The sequence below is a fragment of the Schistocerca nitens genome, chromosome 4, assembly GCF_023898315.1.
Source record: "Schistocerca nitens isolate TAMUIC-IGC-003100 chromosome 4, iqSchNite1.1, whole genome shotgun sequence".
Taxonomy (NCBI): Eukaryota; Metazoa; Arthropoda; class Insecta; order Orthoptera; family Acrididae; genus Schistocerca; species Schistocerca nitens.
This window is the reverse complement of record NC_064617.1, coordinates 377,309,703-377,323,934: the sequence shown is the minus strand read 5'-3', so window position 1 is coordinate 377,323,934 and position 14,232 is coordinate 377,309,703. Positions and strand designations below refer to the sequence as shown.

Sequence of the window (14,232 nt, the reverse complement as noted above, 5' to 3'; positions counted from 1 at the left end):
GTATTGGAACACGACTGGCTGGTATGATTAAACTGCCGACACCGACAGCAACGCGTAGGGTTGGGGATGTAGAGGTGAGCGACATATCCCGCTTTAATGTTCGATGGAAGTTGAACCCTGTCAAACATCAAGAAGAGAGTATGGGTCGGTATCAAGTATTTGTCAACCCTTTTCTGGACTCTATGTACAGCTGTTAAGCCCTGGTCAGACAGGCAGTTTTGAATGTCCTCGATGGACAGCCATCGAGTGAGTGTGTATAAACCACCCTGTGTGCAGAATTTAAAGTGCGATGCAGTTCCACCCAGACAGGGAAGGTGTGTAGCAGTGTAATTCACAGCAATTTTCGTGCCTGGAGGTCACTGATTGTTTCTAACAACAAGGTGCCATTTCGTAATTGGGAACAAGACTTTACAGGACCCACAGTTGCTTCGTCACCTTTCTGAATAATGAAAGAGTTGACTGTGGAGAATTCTTGACCTTAGTCAGACAGAGAAACAACTAGGAACTTTGGTGCTGATAGAAGAATTGTCCGTGGCAGAGACTCATTTAGCTTTTGCTTGTGGGCTGAAGTTGTAGACATAGAGGAAACCATTGCAAAAGTACCCCTAATGATTACCGGCATCTCCGATGGAACGCTCCTTCCTCATGGGGGCCTTCTCTGAGGGCACTCCCTACTTAGATAATTGTCCACACCTCAGGTCACACCTCCCGAGAAACGGATGGAGGGACCAAATGGCACCTTCGAAAGGTACCAGCTCGGGTAATCACTCCTTCCTGGGCCTGGCCTTTACCAGGGGGTACATACGTGTCCTACCTGTCTACCCAGGGTCGGCAATTTCGCTTTACCCTGTCACCGGCTACATGTGGGTTGGACTTCAGACACGCACAGGGCAGAAAGACAGAGAAAGGAAGGAACAAAGAAAAGGAAATAAGAGGGGTCTCAAACACCGCAGTGGAGAGGATTGTAAAGAGAAGAGGCAAGGAAAAGAGGAGGACAATGGGAGGACAGAGACTTTCCAGTAGAGAGAGCAAAGAAGAAAAACTAGTCCTACAGTCACAAGCTTCCATCTCTGGGCGTAGGCACAAAACGTACTTCCAGAGAGAGGGATAGAGGGAAGGGGAAGGGAAGGGGCATGGGGAAGGGGGGGGAGGATCGGGGATGGGGAGGGATTAGGAAAAGGAGGGTCTGGAAGGGAAAAAAAGCTGCACTAGCTCGGGGTCCCATGCTCACCACGCACGTGTCCACAAAAGAGTTGTGGATCTCCTGAGGGGTGTCTCATTTTTGGTACATTCCCTTAATTGTAGTTTCTAGTTTTTGTTTGGGTGTTTTTTTTTCGGTTAACTATTTTTTTTTCTGATCTAGTTCATCAGTGGTCTACTCTGGAAAAGGAGGTGCTGGTGAATTCCTATGGGACTGATAAGGAAGGTATAGAAACATCTGTTGAGGGGCTGTGTTGGTAATGTATCTAAAAACAAAGATGATGTAACTTACCAAACGAAAGCGTTGGTATGTTGATGGAGACATCTATCAACATACCAACGCTTTCGTTTGGTAAGTTACATCATCTTTGTTAGATCAGCAAGCAGGTTCTCCTTTAGTCTATTTAAATGTAACCCACATGTCGAATGGAATCAACTGCTCACCATTTACATCTATAATTGACACATTTTTAAAGTGTTTGCATATTTTCTCATATTCATATTTGTAAATGTCATTCGAGCCACCAAAGAAGACAATAAAATCATGGAAGTTAGCCTGAGTTTACCAAATTCAGCAACCAAAGTACCCAGACTTACACAAAGTACCCAGATTGATGAGTCCCACTGTATTCACAGCAGTTTCATGATTTAAGTGAGAAGACAGGCCACGTCCGTCGCTAACACCGAGAACTGCAGTTTCTGATAATATCGAAATCATGTGATCATCTTGTAGAGCTCTTGGAACATCAGGATGCTTTTGTGTTTCTTCATTAGTAAGCACTGTTATTCTGGAGTTACCTTGATGCACCTTGTTTTAAGGCACTTTATCACTGAGGCCATCAAAACTGTTTTTGTAAGGAATGTCAGACAAACATTAGTTACAACATTATTCTTCACAGCCTGGTGAGGCACAGACCAATTACCAGTATCTAACTAACATTTCCACTACAGAATTTAATAAAAAATAATACTCACTGTAATGGACAAATAAGAGGTCGAAAGAAATGCAGTACCACTAAGTATTGTTGTTTTGTAAACTTTAAGAACTGTTGTCTGCTGTTCCTGTCTAGGGAAGTTGAAGAGAACAGTCATTCCCTTCCTTCTGCACACTGCCTGATGCTATTATTCAACATGTAAGCTCCTAAATGAATCTTTGACTCTCCAGCAGACTGTGCACTGGTATGAAATTTCTTGGCAGATTAAAAGTTTGTGTTGTATTGGGACTTGAATCTTGAACTTTTCCGTTTGCTGGTAGTGCTCTCACTAACTGCACGCTCCAGACACGACCCACCCTCTAATTTCTGAACTTCACAGAAACACTCTTGCAAATCATGCTGGACTAGAAAGGCAGGATTGCAGGTTTGAGACCTTGTCAGGTATACATTTTTCATGTGTCAAGATGTTTAAATTTCAAGTGAAGACTACACCAGGTGTGCTCAAGAATTTTTCAGCACAATAAGTAAATCATGTTACTTAAACTGCTTGCTCATTAATCTTACAGTGTTGTCTGGTAAACTTAAATTCTCATGCAAAATTATATTTGATAGCACGCTACAAGCATCTCACAATAATATTGATTTTCTGCCAATGTTCATGACTTGGGCACTTTTTCATACTTTTACCATGATTACTTCAAGAGGGTATGTCCCACTGTTCCAGCTATTAGGGTTTCTTCCCATTCGATTCACATATGGAGCTCAGAGAGAATGATTGACTCTCTCTCTCTCTCTCTCTGTGTGTGTGTGTGGGGGGGGGGGGGGGGGGGGGCTCTTGAAACTGAACTTTGTTAAGACTTTCTCAGGACATTTTACATCTATCTACAAGCATCTGCCAGTTCAGATTCTTCAGTATTTCTGTGACACACTCCCAGGGATCAAACAAATCTCTGACCATGTGCTGCCCTTCTCTATATAATTCAATATACCATTATTCCTATTTGGTAAAGGTCCCACACACTGGAGCAATATTCTAGAACTGGTCACATGAATGATTTGTAGACTAATTGCACTTTGCCAGTATTCTACCAATAAACCACAGTCTACCACCTGCTTTGCCCGCAACTGAGCCCATGTGATCATTTCATATCCCTACAAAGAGTTACACCAAGGTATTTGTACAAGTGGACTCATTCCAACAGTGACTCATTGATATCATAGTCATAGGATACTACATCTTTTGTTTGTTTTATGAAGTGTACAATTTTATGTTTCTGAACATTAAAAGCAAACTGCCAGTCTTTGCATCACTTCGAAATCTTATCGACATCTGACTGAATATTTATGCAGCTTATTTCAGATAGTACTTTATTATAGGTAACTATATAATCTGCAAAAAGTCTGAGGCTACTATTGATATTGTCTGCAAGGTCATGAAATGGAAATGAGTGACGTCATTGGCTGGGAGGCCCCTTACGGGGCAGGTCCGGCTGCCTCGGTGCAGGTCTTATTACATTCGATGCCACATTGGGCGACTTGTGTGCCGGTTGGGGATCAAATGAGGATGAAGACAACACAACACCCAGTCCCTGAGTGGAGAAAATCCCCGACCCAGCCGGGAATCGAACCCAGGCCCCTCAGGACAGCAGTCCGTCACGATGACCATTCAGCTATAGGGGCGGACTTGCAAGGTCATTTAAAATAAAACATGAACAGCAAGGGCCCCAACACAATTCCCTGGGGCACACCTAAAATTACTTGTACATCTGATGATGACTCTCCATCCGAGATTACATGCTGCATCCTCGCTGCCAGAAAATCCTCAATCCCATCAAAAATTTCACTTGATACCCCATACGATTGTACTTTCAACAAGTAAAGGTGTGGTACAGAGTAAAATGCTTTTATGAAATCAAGAAATTTTGCATCTACTTGATTGCCTTGACCCAAAGCTTTTAGTATGTCACTTGGGAAAAGTACGAGTTCAATTTCACATGATCAGTTTTTTTAGGAATCCTTGCTGGTTGGCATTGAGGTCATTCAGTTCAAGATACCTCACTACATTTATTTTGAGACAAATTATTTGAAATTTCAGCTATAAACAAAATAAAAAGTTCGATGTATAAGATGGAAGTCATGGCGCAGCTTATTCGTACATTTCTCTATTGTCGTCAAATGCAAGAAACTTTTGAAAAGAATGACACATAGGTAACTTGTGTTGGTTGGTTTGTGGGATTAAAGGGACCAGACTGCTATGGTCATCGGTCCCTGTAACTTGTGTTATTTAGAATACTGTGTGGGCAAATCTAATTTTCAATACCTTATTGCTCACTATTACATCCACACACAACATGATGTTTTGTAGAAACATATGCCAAGCTGATGTTTTGTGACCCTATATTCTTGTAGTTCAAAGCTGGTAACATAATAGCCGGCCGCGGTGGTCTCGCGGTTCTACGCGCGCAGTCCGGAACCGTGCGACTGCTACGGTCGCAGGTTCGAATCCTGCCTTGGGCATGGATGTGTGTGATGTCCTTAGGTTAGTTAGGTTTAAGTAGTTCTAAGTTCTAGGGGACTAATGACTACAGCAGTTGAGTCCCATAGTGCTCAGAGCCATTTGAACCATTTGGTAACATAATACAGAGATTTACTTGAGAGCTGTCAGTGTGTTTTCCAACAAGACTTCCACTAAGCATGTTTTCTATTTGTACAACCATAATTAAAAGCATGGATACATTGCTAATTGCTTCCAAGATGCACCTGCAAGGGAGCAAACTGTTCACAAATTTAATATTATGTGCAATTTTTATGTACACATGCAAAGAGCTGTGTAAATGATCAATAAAGTTATTGTTCTAATGGTCTTCCGTTTGTCATCTACTTATTTGTATACTGTGCAGTAGAGTGGTGAGAATGCACGTATGGCAAATAGAACTACTGCTCATGCATAAAATCAATAATCTAGTTTATTATTTTACTCACTAATACGTGGTAGATTTAATTTTCTCTCAACGGTAACATTTAGATTATTTTGTACAGCTACAAGCCCGTTGGTCTAAAATTATATACTGGCTCAAATTTTGTTTCTCACACTCCATTAAGGAGAAAACTGATGTGTGCTAGTTATATTGCTTCAGTGTTGTTTATTTTACTTTAACATAAAACTCCCGTGAGTACTGTACATATGTATCACGATATTCAGTTGAAAGATAACGCTCACGGCATTCGTGTAAACGTTTGAGTTCATTCTTGTAAGCCCGAAGCCCAAATTCTGTTACATTACCCTATCAAAGAAAATACCCATCACTATTTTGTTCAGTAGAGACTTAAGTCTAATAAATATTTGCAGGGTTTATTTTCAAAGTACTTATTGAGAAATAACTTACATAGTTTAAAGCAAAATCTTGATCCGGAAGCCATGCCTTAGACTGTGTGTTGAAAGTTCTTAACCTAGGTCCACAAAGCCCTTTTGGATGTATTCTGTAATGCAGGTCATAGCTTGATGAGAAATTATTTTTGTAACCATCAAGTGTGGGCAATACTCGATCACTCTGAAAATTTTGTAATGCCAAAATGAGAAAAAGGAGATTCCTTTTAGACTATGACTATCACTTTTTGCTTTACACACATTTTCCTGTGTCTTTATGTCACCCATTAAATCATCTTCAGTGGGCTTTGGTGGGGCACAATAATCTGTGGCATATACAGATTTATGCTGAAAGCTCTTTTGACTGTAGCAACTGCGCTTTTCAAACCAGTTGCCTACTAGCACTCCTGGGCTATACATGTTAATAAAATGTCGAATAATGCGAAAAGAAAAAAATGATTTACAGCACTTTCTTTAATTACTCTTAGAATTCGATACACAGAAATTGGTTGCCAAGCAACAAAATTAAAATATAGAATCTTCTGTCAATTATCTAGGGTTTTGTATTTTGACTCCCATTAGGTTGCACATAATGTTGGGAAACTGCTCGCAAAAGCTCGTTGACAGCATACATTTTTCTGTTCACTGCGTTCACACTATCAGCCATCTCTTCCATCAATACTGGAATGTCAGCCATTACCTGCAATGTGTCATACAATACATGTTAAGAAGTATTTGCACTTCTTTTTATTTCACGGTGGTACAGGGCAATATATCTGGACTTACCGCAGAAGCTGCGTAGTACAAGGCCTCTCTCGCCTCCCTTTTGTCCGTTGGGAGCTCACGTTGGCGCCCTGATGTGAAATCTCTGGACATTGTTGTAGCAAAGCTGAAATTGTGATACATTACCAGCAAGTAGACTGGTTACAAATCTTACACAAATATTCCGCGAGCCAAAAAAAATAGAAACACCGAAAAAGCTTCTATGTTTACAGTAACGTCGTAATTATCACTCACAAATAAGGATATTCTAATTCCTAAAAATTTTGACAAATGGCTTGTTACACAATGCGATCCACTTTCCTATTTATATTCCCTAATGTCAATAGTACGAAATGTTAAGTTCTCAAATCAGATTGTGTTTATACGACAGCCCCGTATGTACTGTTTTCAAAAGAAAATCGACGAAAGATTAAATTAATTGCAACGTTATCTGTCTTCATTTTTGGTAGGACTGAAGGGTGCTCTTCGCTTTCGCACGCAGTCTATCCACTCTTTGGACAGGCGAACGATGTAGCTTTGGTAATTACTGTGACGGATTTCTTCATTTTTTAAACATGATTCCATGTTAGCGATAAGTATACGCTCTCAATTGAACAACACTCGAAACGCAGCTGGACTGCACTTGATGTGATCATCAGAGAGTGATTATTCATGTTTTCATCTTATCCATTTTATGTTACGTTAATATTGTATTGTTTGCTATTCACCTAACTATGATTTAATTATGATGTCTGAGTTATTTTATAGGTATGAATACTATTGAAATTCTCTCTCCCTACATCTATACGAATAAATAAAAAATATAAATATATACATGACATAATAAATTTAGCAGACAATTCGCGCACTAATTTTAACAAAACCCTGCAGGAATTATACATCACATTGTGCCGAAAACAACGAAAGCGAACTACTTTTACTTCATATTCTGTTCTACACTATAAATGAAATTCTTACATAAGTTGCCACGGTACGCTACTGTATGCAGAGCGCTCTACTCGAGCGATTATCATCGAAGGGTGAACAGCTGATACAGGCAGAACGCGGGAAAAAAGAACGGTTTTAAACAAAATGAAAAACCACAATACCTTTCTGCTTCTTGCTTATGTAAATCCAATCGAGATGATTTGTTATATAACGTCTTATTCCTTTGAATCTAAAAACTACTATGCACGCCAAATCATATTATATTCTAGACGTACCTACTGCACAAGACTGATCCTGGAAGCCGCCTCTATTATGTGAAGTGTGCTGTAGTGGTACGATTGACTACAATCTATCAGTGTGCCAACCTCTATACCAAGTTTCTCTACTTGTCAACCATGAAAGGGGAAGTGCAAACGGCCGGTAGTTGATAAGCTTGTATCAGCGTGTACAGTGTGCAGACGAATTCTGCCAAGAGAGCGCGATGTTTGATGTAGTACTAAGTTTGCAGGTGATGTGTGTGCTTCTGTCTGCGACCACGGCGGTAGAAGTGTACACAAATTCCGGACATGTGAGGGGCCGTATATATTCAACGAAAAATGGAAAACAGTACGCTGGTTTTCATGGAATGCGTTATGCCGCCCCACCGCTTGGTCAGTACAGGTTTAAGGCGAGTATATAATGGTTCTGACATAAATCTAAACAAAATCATAACCTCGGAAAAAAAAAAACGTGAAGTCTAGCTGTAAGTCGGTGACATAATTGATGTAAAATTTTTCAGGTACAGTTTCTGTTGGTGTTTCAGCACTGGCGCTGTGACGAAATTTGTTAATAGGCCCCTACAAGAAAATCCCGGAATATATTTGAAGATATGATCATAAATTCAGTTACACAAAGTTTTTAATAGGCCCCATCGTGTGGGACATCTTTCAGAAATACGCATGTGAAAGATATTTTTTTCCTTTGAACTGCGTTAATAACTGTCGTTAGTGACATTGGCGATCTTATTTATAGTGGAAACTTGCCAATGTGTAGTACACTTGAAAGAGAGTTGATCTGAATTTTAGAAAATCGTTAGACAGAAACTACTAACTTGAGAATCTGCTGCACTTCGTGCTATTCCAGTAACCTGGATCACATCTGTCATGTGCCCATATAATATGTGAGCGTTATTATTTGTAATGGAGACTTACAGCAATGAATATCGCACCGTGCCATGCCAACATTAGTTTCAAATATTGAAGTAGATGCCAGATGTGGGCTCAAAATTCACATAGTAAATTAGGTGTGTTGTGGTATGTAAGTCAATGTTTATCATCATACCAGGTATGCGAGGGACTAAATTTTTAGTGAATATAGTGGCCTAGATATAGAACTGAAATTATAACTTCGCACATCTAAATGCTGTAGCAAAATTATAGCTGTTCCATCTGAACAGCCAGTGTCAAGTAAGATGCCATGTCAGCATGTGTTTAACAATTGTCCTGGGAGATGGAAATATTGGTCATTTCATTAAAGCATTCACTCTAGAGATCCCATGAAAAAAAAAGTGACTGACAAGTATTTTTGAAACACATTGTAATCATCTTTGCCATAATCTTTTTTGTCTTCAATATCAGCAGGATGTCGTCCACTTCTAGAAAAAGACCGTCTCTGGATTTTTTCATGTGTTACATTCTTAATGTGCTATGTCATTTACTAGTTTTCAGTTTTGTTGAGGCGTGTTTTCTTATTTCTTTGAGTCTAGCTACATGTGGGTGGCCCATTGTAACTTTAGCCCCATTAATTTACATGCTCCTTCAAACTCCATTTCATTTTTATAATAGCCACAACTGAGTCTTGTATTCTTTAGTCTCATATCAGGTTCATTTGTTGTCCAGCCTCTTGTACCAATTCCCAGCATGCTCATTTCCATTACCCAGTCACCAAACCACAGATTTTGAGTGGTTTTGTGATCAGGTGCATTAAATGAATCATGCAAAATAAGCCTGTTTATGCAGAGTTTATTGTAATGTATTAGGCCTACAGCTTACACCTAACAGCAGGCAATGATACACACACAGAATAAACACAAACGCCAAAGCATCTAAAGAATGGAAGATATACAAATCAAAGAAACAGTCTTGCTTCTTTAAGATAACGCTATCATTGTATCAGTAACAGTTTTATCATTGACATGCCATGTCGTATGACTGTAAGTCAAAACTAGCAATATGTGCTGATTGCAAATTTGTTTCAGACACATAAGGTGTATGGTTTTGAAAACACTTTTTAGTTTGCTGGTAGCACTCCATACAATATTTACCTTTCTGTTTTTCTTTTACGGCATGTCCCACTTATTAAAGTGTCGTAGATACAGAAACTCATTAGTCAGTTCTATTATTGTGTTCTTAATTTTTGTCATTTTCTTTTCAATGCTTGTTGTCGATGGATTACTTTTTGTCTCATTATAAACTATTTTCAGGCTTGCTTATTTTATTTATTTATATGTTCTCTGATCATTTGGCACAACAGTATAGGGCATGTCAGATGCATTACAGAAATAGTATGAAGTTGGCCAAAGGCTTATCAAAGGAACCATGCCAGTATTCACATCAGCAACCTAGTACAACCCAATTCAGGATGATTGGACAGGTTACGAACATTGCATCTCCTGAATCTTGAGACCAGTGCATTAACAATGGTTTAGCTACTTCCTTTGGTGTATGATTTGGAAAGAAAAGCACATGTAGCTAGACTACAAGCAGCTTACATCATACACAAGAAGTGTAATCGTTGTTATAACTAGAAAATCAAACTTTGCTATATGAAACTTCTAGAAAATATAAACACATGAACCCATTGTAATACAATGCCAAAAAATATAAATTCATGAACACCTGTGAACACTGCACCCATCATAACTATTCTTGCACCTGATTCCCTTCTCTGGGGTCTGAAACTTAGAAGACCAGAAACTAACAACAGGAACATTCTTGAGCGGAGAATAACACAGCATAGATGGTACATCTGTTAACAGGTTAAAAAGTAAAACAACAGATAACGACCTATATTTCTGTAGGGTGACACATTCACTTACAATGTAGAAGCACTTCTTGTGCAGTGTGTAAAAGCCCCTAAAAGCTGTTTTCTTCTCCAACCTCTTTATGTATATTGGCAATGTATTATAAAGAATGACACAGAAGTGGCTTGCATGCCTTTGAGTATGAGCTGCTCTTGCTTGCACTACGTGGGTGGACCCACAGTAGTGATGGTTATAACTAGGGTAATAGAGATGGGCAAACTGAAACACGTAACTGTTTCGAAACAAATGAAACAGTACAATGTAATGTTTCGATACGCTGTTTCGAAACAGTGAAACAGTTTGTGTTTTGTAATCTAATAAACCTACACATTTTATCATCTTGAATGTCTACTGTATAAGTATGTCCACATAAACACAAATGAGTTGCGAGAGCGCTAATCATATCCCAGAAAGTATGAAATTATCGCTTAGGCGTCTTGGCAGTTTCGTATTTCCTGCAGCAAATGCACTGCTTTCGTGTCGTGTGGCTTTCATACTTTTCAATTGGCTGAGGACAGCCATAGCTGAAGACAGAAGAACCACCACGAACGGAACTGGAGGTGGGAGCAAACTGCAGAAACAACGGATATGCTACTGGGATTCCCGCATTCCGTTAGTATGGGTAATATACCCATCCTGCTAATTTCCATGCACACAAAGGGAATCATTGAGGATAATAGGCACAGTGACTATAGACTCACAAATAACGGCAAATAATTCGAATAAATAACAAAATATAACAGAAAAAAATTTTGTCTTTCAAGGTGTTTCGAACCGTTACTATAAATTCACCATGCTTCCTAGTCCTTCCCGTTCGCCATTACACTATCAGTGATATGTCAAACAGATTGCTTGCAATTATACCTACATCAGATTTATGTATATGTCTAATAACTGTCACTCTACGCCTTTTTTTATTCAAAATGTTATAGGCTTACTTACGTTTCTTAATATGATTACTGTACATGAACAGAGAAGCGTATGTTATCAAAAAGTGTAATTTAACTGAATGATTTTCACATATTTATTATTTTGAAAGTGAATAGTATGCGTTGTTTTATTGCTTGGTTAGTGTTTATAAAGCAGATATTACGCCATTTCGGAATATGACAGTCAGCTAGAAACGAAGCTTTATTTTCGGATATCTTAAGCTTCATGCTATTGTTTGTCACAAAGATTTTGACACTCTTGAAAGTGTTTCATGAAGTGGTATGTTAAATGTGTTTCAGTACCTGTGCCGAGCCCGAATCTCGTCCGACACAGAGCGGAATGAAACATCACTGTTTCGATACAATTAGTCCGTTCCAAGCACAGGTGGACTGAAACAGCCTTATTTTGAAACAATGATACAGTTTCTGTGTCTGGCTCGAGACCGAATGTGGCCCAGTTATCCGAGACAGGGGTGGAATGAAACACCACTGTTTCGAAACAGTGAACCGTAGCCGTTCCGAAACACTGAAACAGTTCCACGTATTGATACACTGTATCGAAACATAGAAACAGTGGCCAAGTCTATAGGGTAATTACTTTTAGTTTTCAGGCCTCCAGTCTTAGATCTTATTATCAACACATTTATGTATGTGAAGGGTATTGTAAGTGCACACAACTCCTTAAATAAGGGCTTGCAGTGACCTATTCTAGTGCTGTGTGATAAGACTTGAATAGACTTTTGCTGTAATGTAAAAACTTCACTTAATTGACCATAAGTTTTATCACAAAAAACTATTCCATAAGCTATGGGGACTGGAGGAAATGAAAGTAAATCATTGTAGTGCTTTCTGAGGAGTGTAGTTCTGAAATTATTCTTAGAGCAGAACATGTTGAACTGAACTTCTGGGAGAGTTTTGTTTCATGGTCTTTCCAGTTTGTGATCGACATATGTTCCTAAAAGTTTTGTGTATCATATTCTAACTCATTCCTGCCCAGTACAAATTGGAGACTTTTTTCCCCAGATTGAATGTAATTTGTTTTCTTCACAGCAAGGGTCAGCCAGTTGGAATTGAACCATTACTGCAAGGGTTTAAGGACTTCATCAGTTATCATAGACAGTGAGTCTGCAACATGATTCACTATTACACTGTTGTAATCTGCAAACAACATGATCCTGGCTGCAGTTTCTGCTGCCTGAGTGTCATTTATATGCGGTTTCCCTCCTAGAATATTCGGTACTCGGGGACATGACAGGAATGCTTGTTCGAAGAAAAACACTTAATATGGACATATATCCTATCCTGAATGGTTAGAGACAGAACACATTTAATGTACATTTGTTTTTGGGCTAGTGGTATGCACATAAGTGTCTTACAGGACAGAATTACCTGCATTTTTTTCGGAAAATTTGTTTGTTGAACACAATGAGGATGTTCCTTCGGCCACGCAGATTGCAATTTACTCCCAGTATAATGGAGGTCCTTTTCATTTTACCAGGCTTATGAGGGATCATCTTAGTCGCGCTTGCCCTAATCAATGGATTGGTCATGGTAGTAATATTGACAGGCTACAGAGTTCACTACACCTTACATCATTAGATTTTTTTATGAGGTTGGCTAAAGTATGAGGTGTACAAATGAAAGACGAATACACAAGATATATGGATGGTTGCAGCATGGATATTGCTGCCCCCATTAGAGAACATGCAGACACACTTTGACAGGCAACAGAACAGATTCTCCCAAGAGTGCACAGATGCATTGAAGTTGACGGAATATTCAAATGTTCGTTGTGAGCTGTACAACAGCTGTAATGTTATGTGCACAATAATACAGGGTGTACATAAAGTCTGGGAACACTTTCAATTATTTATTGCACAAGAACTAAACATTGTACAGGTGTCATACATATTGCATTTTGAAGAGAAATTGTGAAGTTTTTTTTTTTTTAAACAAAAATTCAGTATGCGAACCATGAGTGACCCGGCAGATGTCAATACGGTAATTGAATTCTTGCCATACCTGTCCCATCATGGCATCGTCGACTGTGGCAGTCGCTTCCCCTATTCTCTCTCGGAGCTCTGCTACATCACGTGGTAGAGGTGGTAAATACACCAAATCTTCAATGTGTCCCCACAGAAAAAAGTCACATGGCATGAGATCTGGTGATCGGGAAGGCCATTTCATGCTACAGCTGTCCCCTTCTGTAGCATGGCCAATCCATCAATGCGGCAACTCCGTGTTCAGGTACCCATGAACTTCACGATGAAAATGGGGTGGAGCCTCATCCTGCTGAAATATGAGCAGAGAGTCCAATTGCACTTGAGGCATCAGCCATTGCTGCAACATGCCCTAATAGGAATTTCCAGTAACAGTGCTCTCAGTGAAGAAGAATGGCCCATACAGTTTTTGATGTGAGAAGGCACAAAAACATTACCTTTGAGGAATTTGTTGTGCCAGTGGTAAATGGCCTTCCTTGTTGGTGGCTTCTTAGCGTACTTGGTTCTAAATGTCCGTTGAACAGCTGTAGCACAGTTGTTTTTGTCGAACTCCAACACACAGAAAGCTCGCTCCACACCTGAACTCGTTATGTTTGCGACTAGTGCTGACTATCAGCAAATTACCAACCTATGCTGTGGCGGTAAATATGAAGAGAGATGAAAAAAAAAAAAGAAAAAAAACATTTCAGGGTTTCTCTTCAAATAGACATTTGTCTGTACAATGTTTGGTTCTTGTGCAATAAATTATTGAATCTGTTCCCGAACTTCATGTGCACTCTGTACTTAAAGGTGAATGTGTTAAAAATATATATTTTTCTATTGACACTTCGTAAAATGCATATTATAATGTTTGCTAACTCTTATGCATGTGTAAACCTGACAGTGTATTGAATAAAACAGAAAATAAATAGTAGTGTACATTAAATACATAGTGTCTCAGAAATCGTACAGAATAAAGCATGTGTCAATACAAAGTTTTTTTTGCCTTGAATGATTGTTCCTATTATGATTAGGATTAGCTAATATGAGT

General features: G+C 39.2%; 1 protein-coding gene and 1 long non-coding RNA gene across 4 annotated transcripts in view; one reads left to right on the top strand and one right to left on the bottom strand.

The window, feature by feature from the left end:
• Nucleotides 1-5,958: 5,958 nt before the first annotated feature.
• On the bottom strand, nt 5,959-7,587 carry LOC126252806 (uncharacterized). 2 transcript variants are annotated; one of them, XR_007545855.1, is made up of 3 exons: nt 7,488-7,587; nt 6,289-6,391; nt 5,959-6,202 (listed from the first exon to the last, which is right to left on the bottom strand). It is a non-coding gene; the product is annotated as an uncharacterized LOC126252806 (long non-coding RNA). The 2 variants fall into 2 exon arrangements; XR_007545856.1 differs by lacking the exon at nt 7,488-7,587 and adding an exon at nt 7,243-7,329.
• Nucleotides 7,574-14,232, top strand: part of LOC126252805 (venom carboxylesterase-6-like) — a 152,161-nt gene continuing 145,502 nt past the window's right edge. Inside the window, exon 1 of one of the 2 annotated variants that reach the window (XM_049953741.1) lies at nt 7,574-7,879. In XM_049953741.1, the coding sequence (XP_049809698.1) occupies nt 7,694-7,879 (186 nt within the window). In that variant the 5' untranslated portion in view covers nt 7,574-7,693. The remainder of the gene's footprint in view (nt 7,880-14,232) is intronic. The other variant, XM_049953742.1, reaches the window with a different exon arrangement.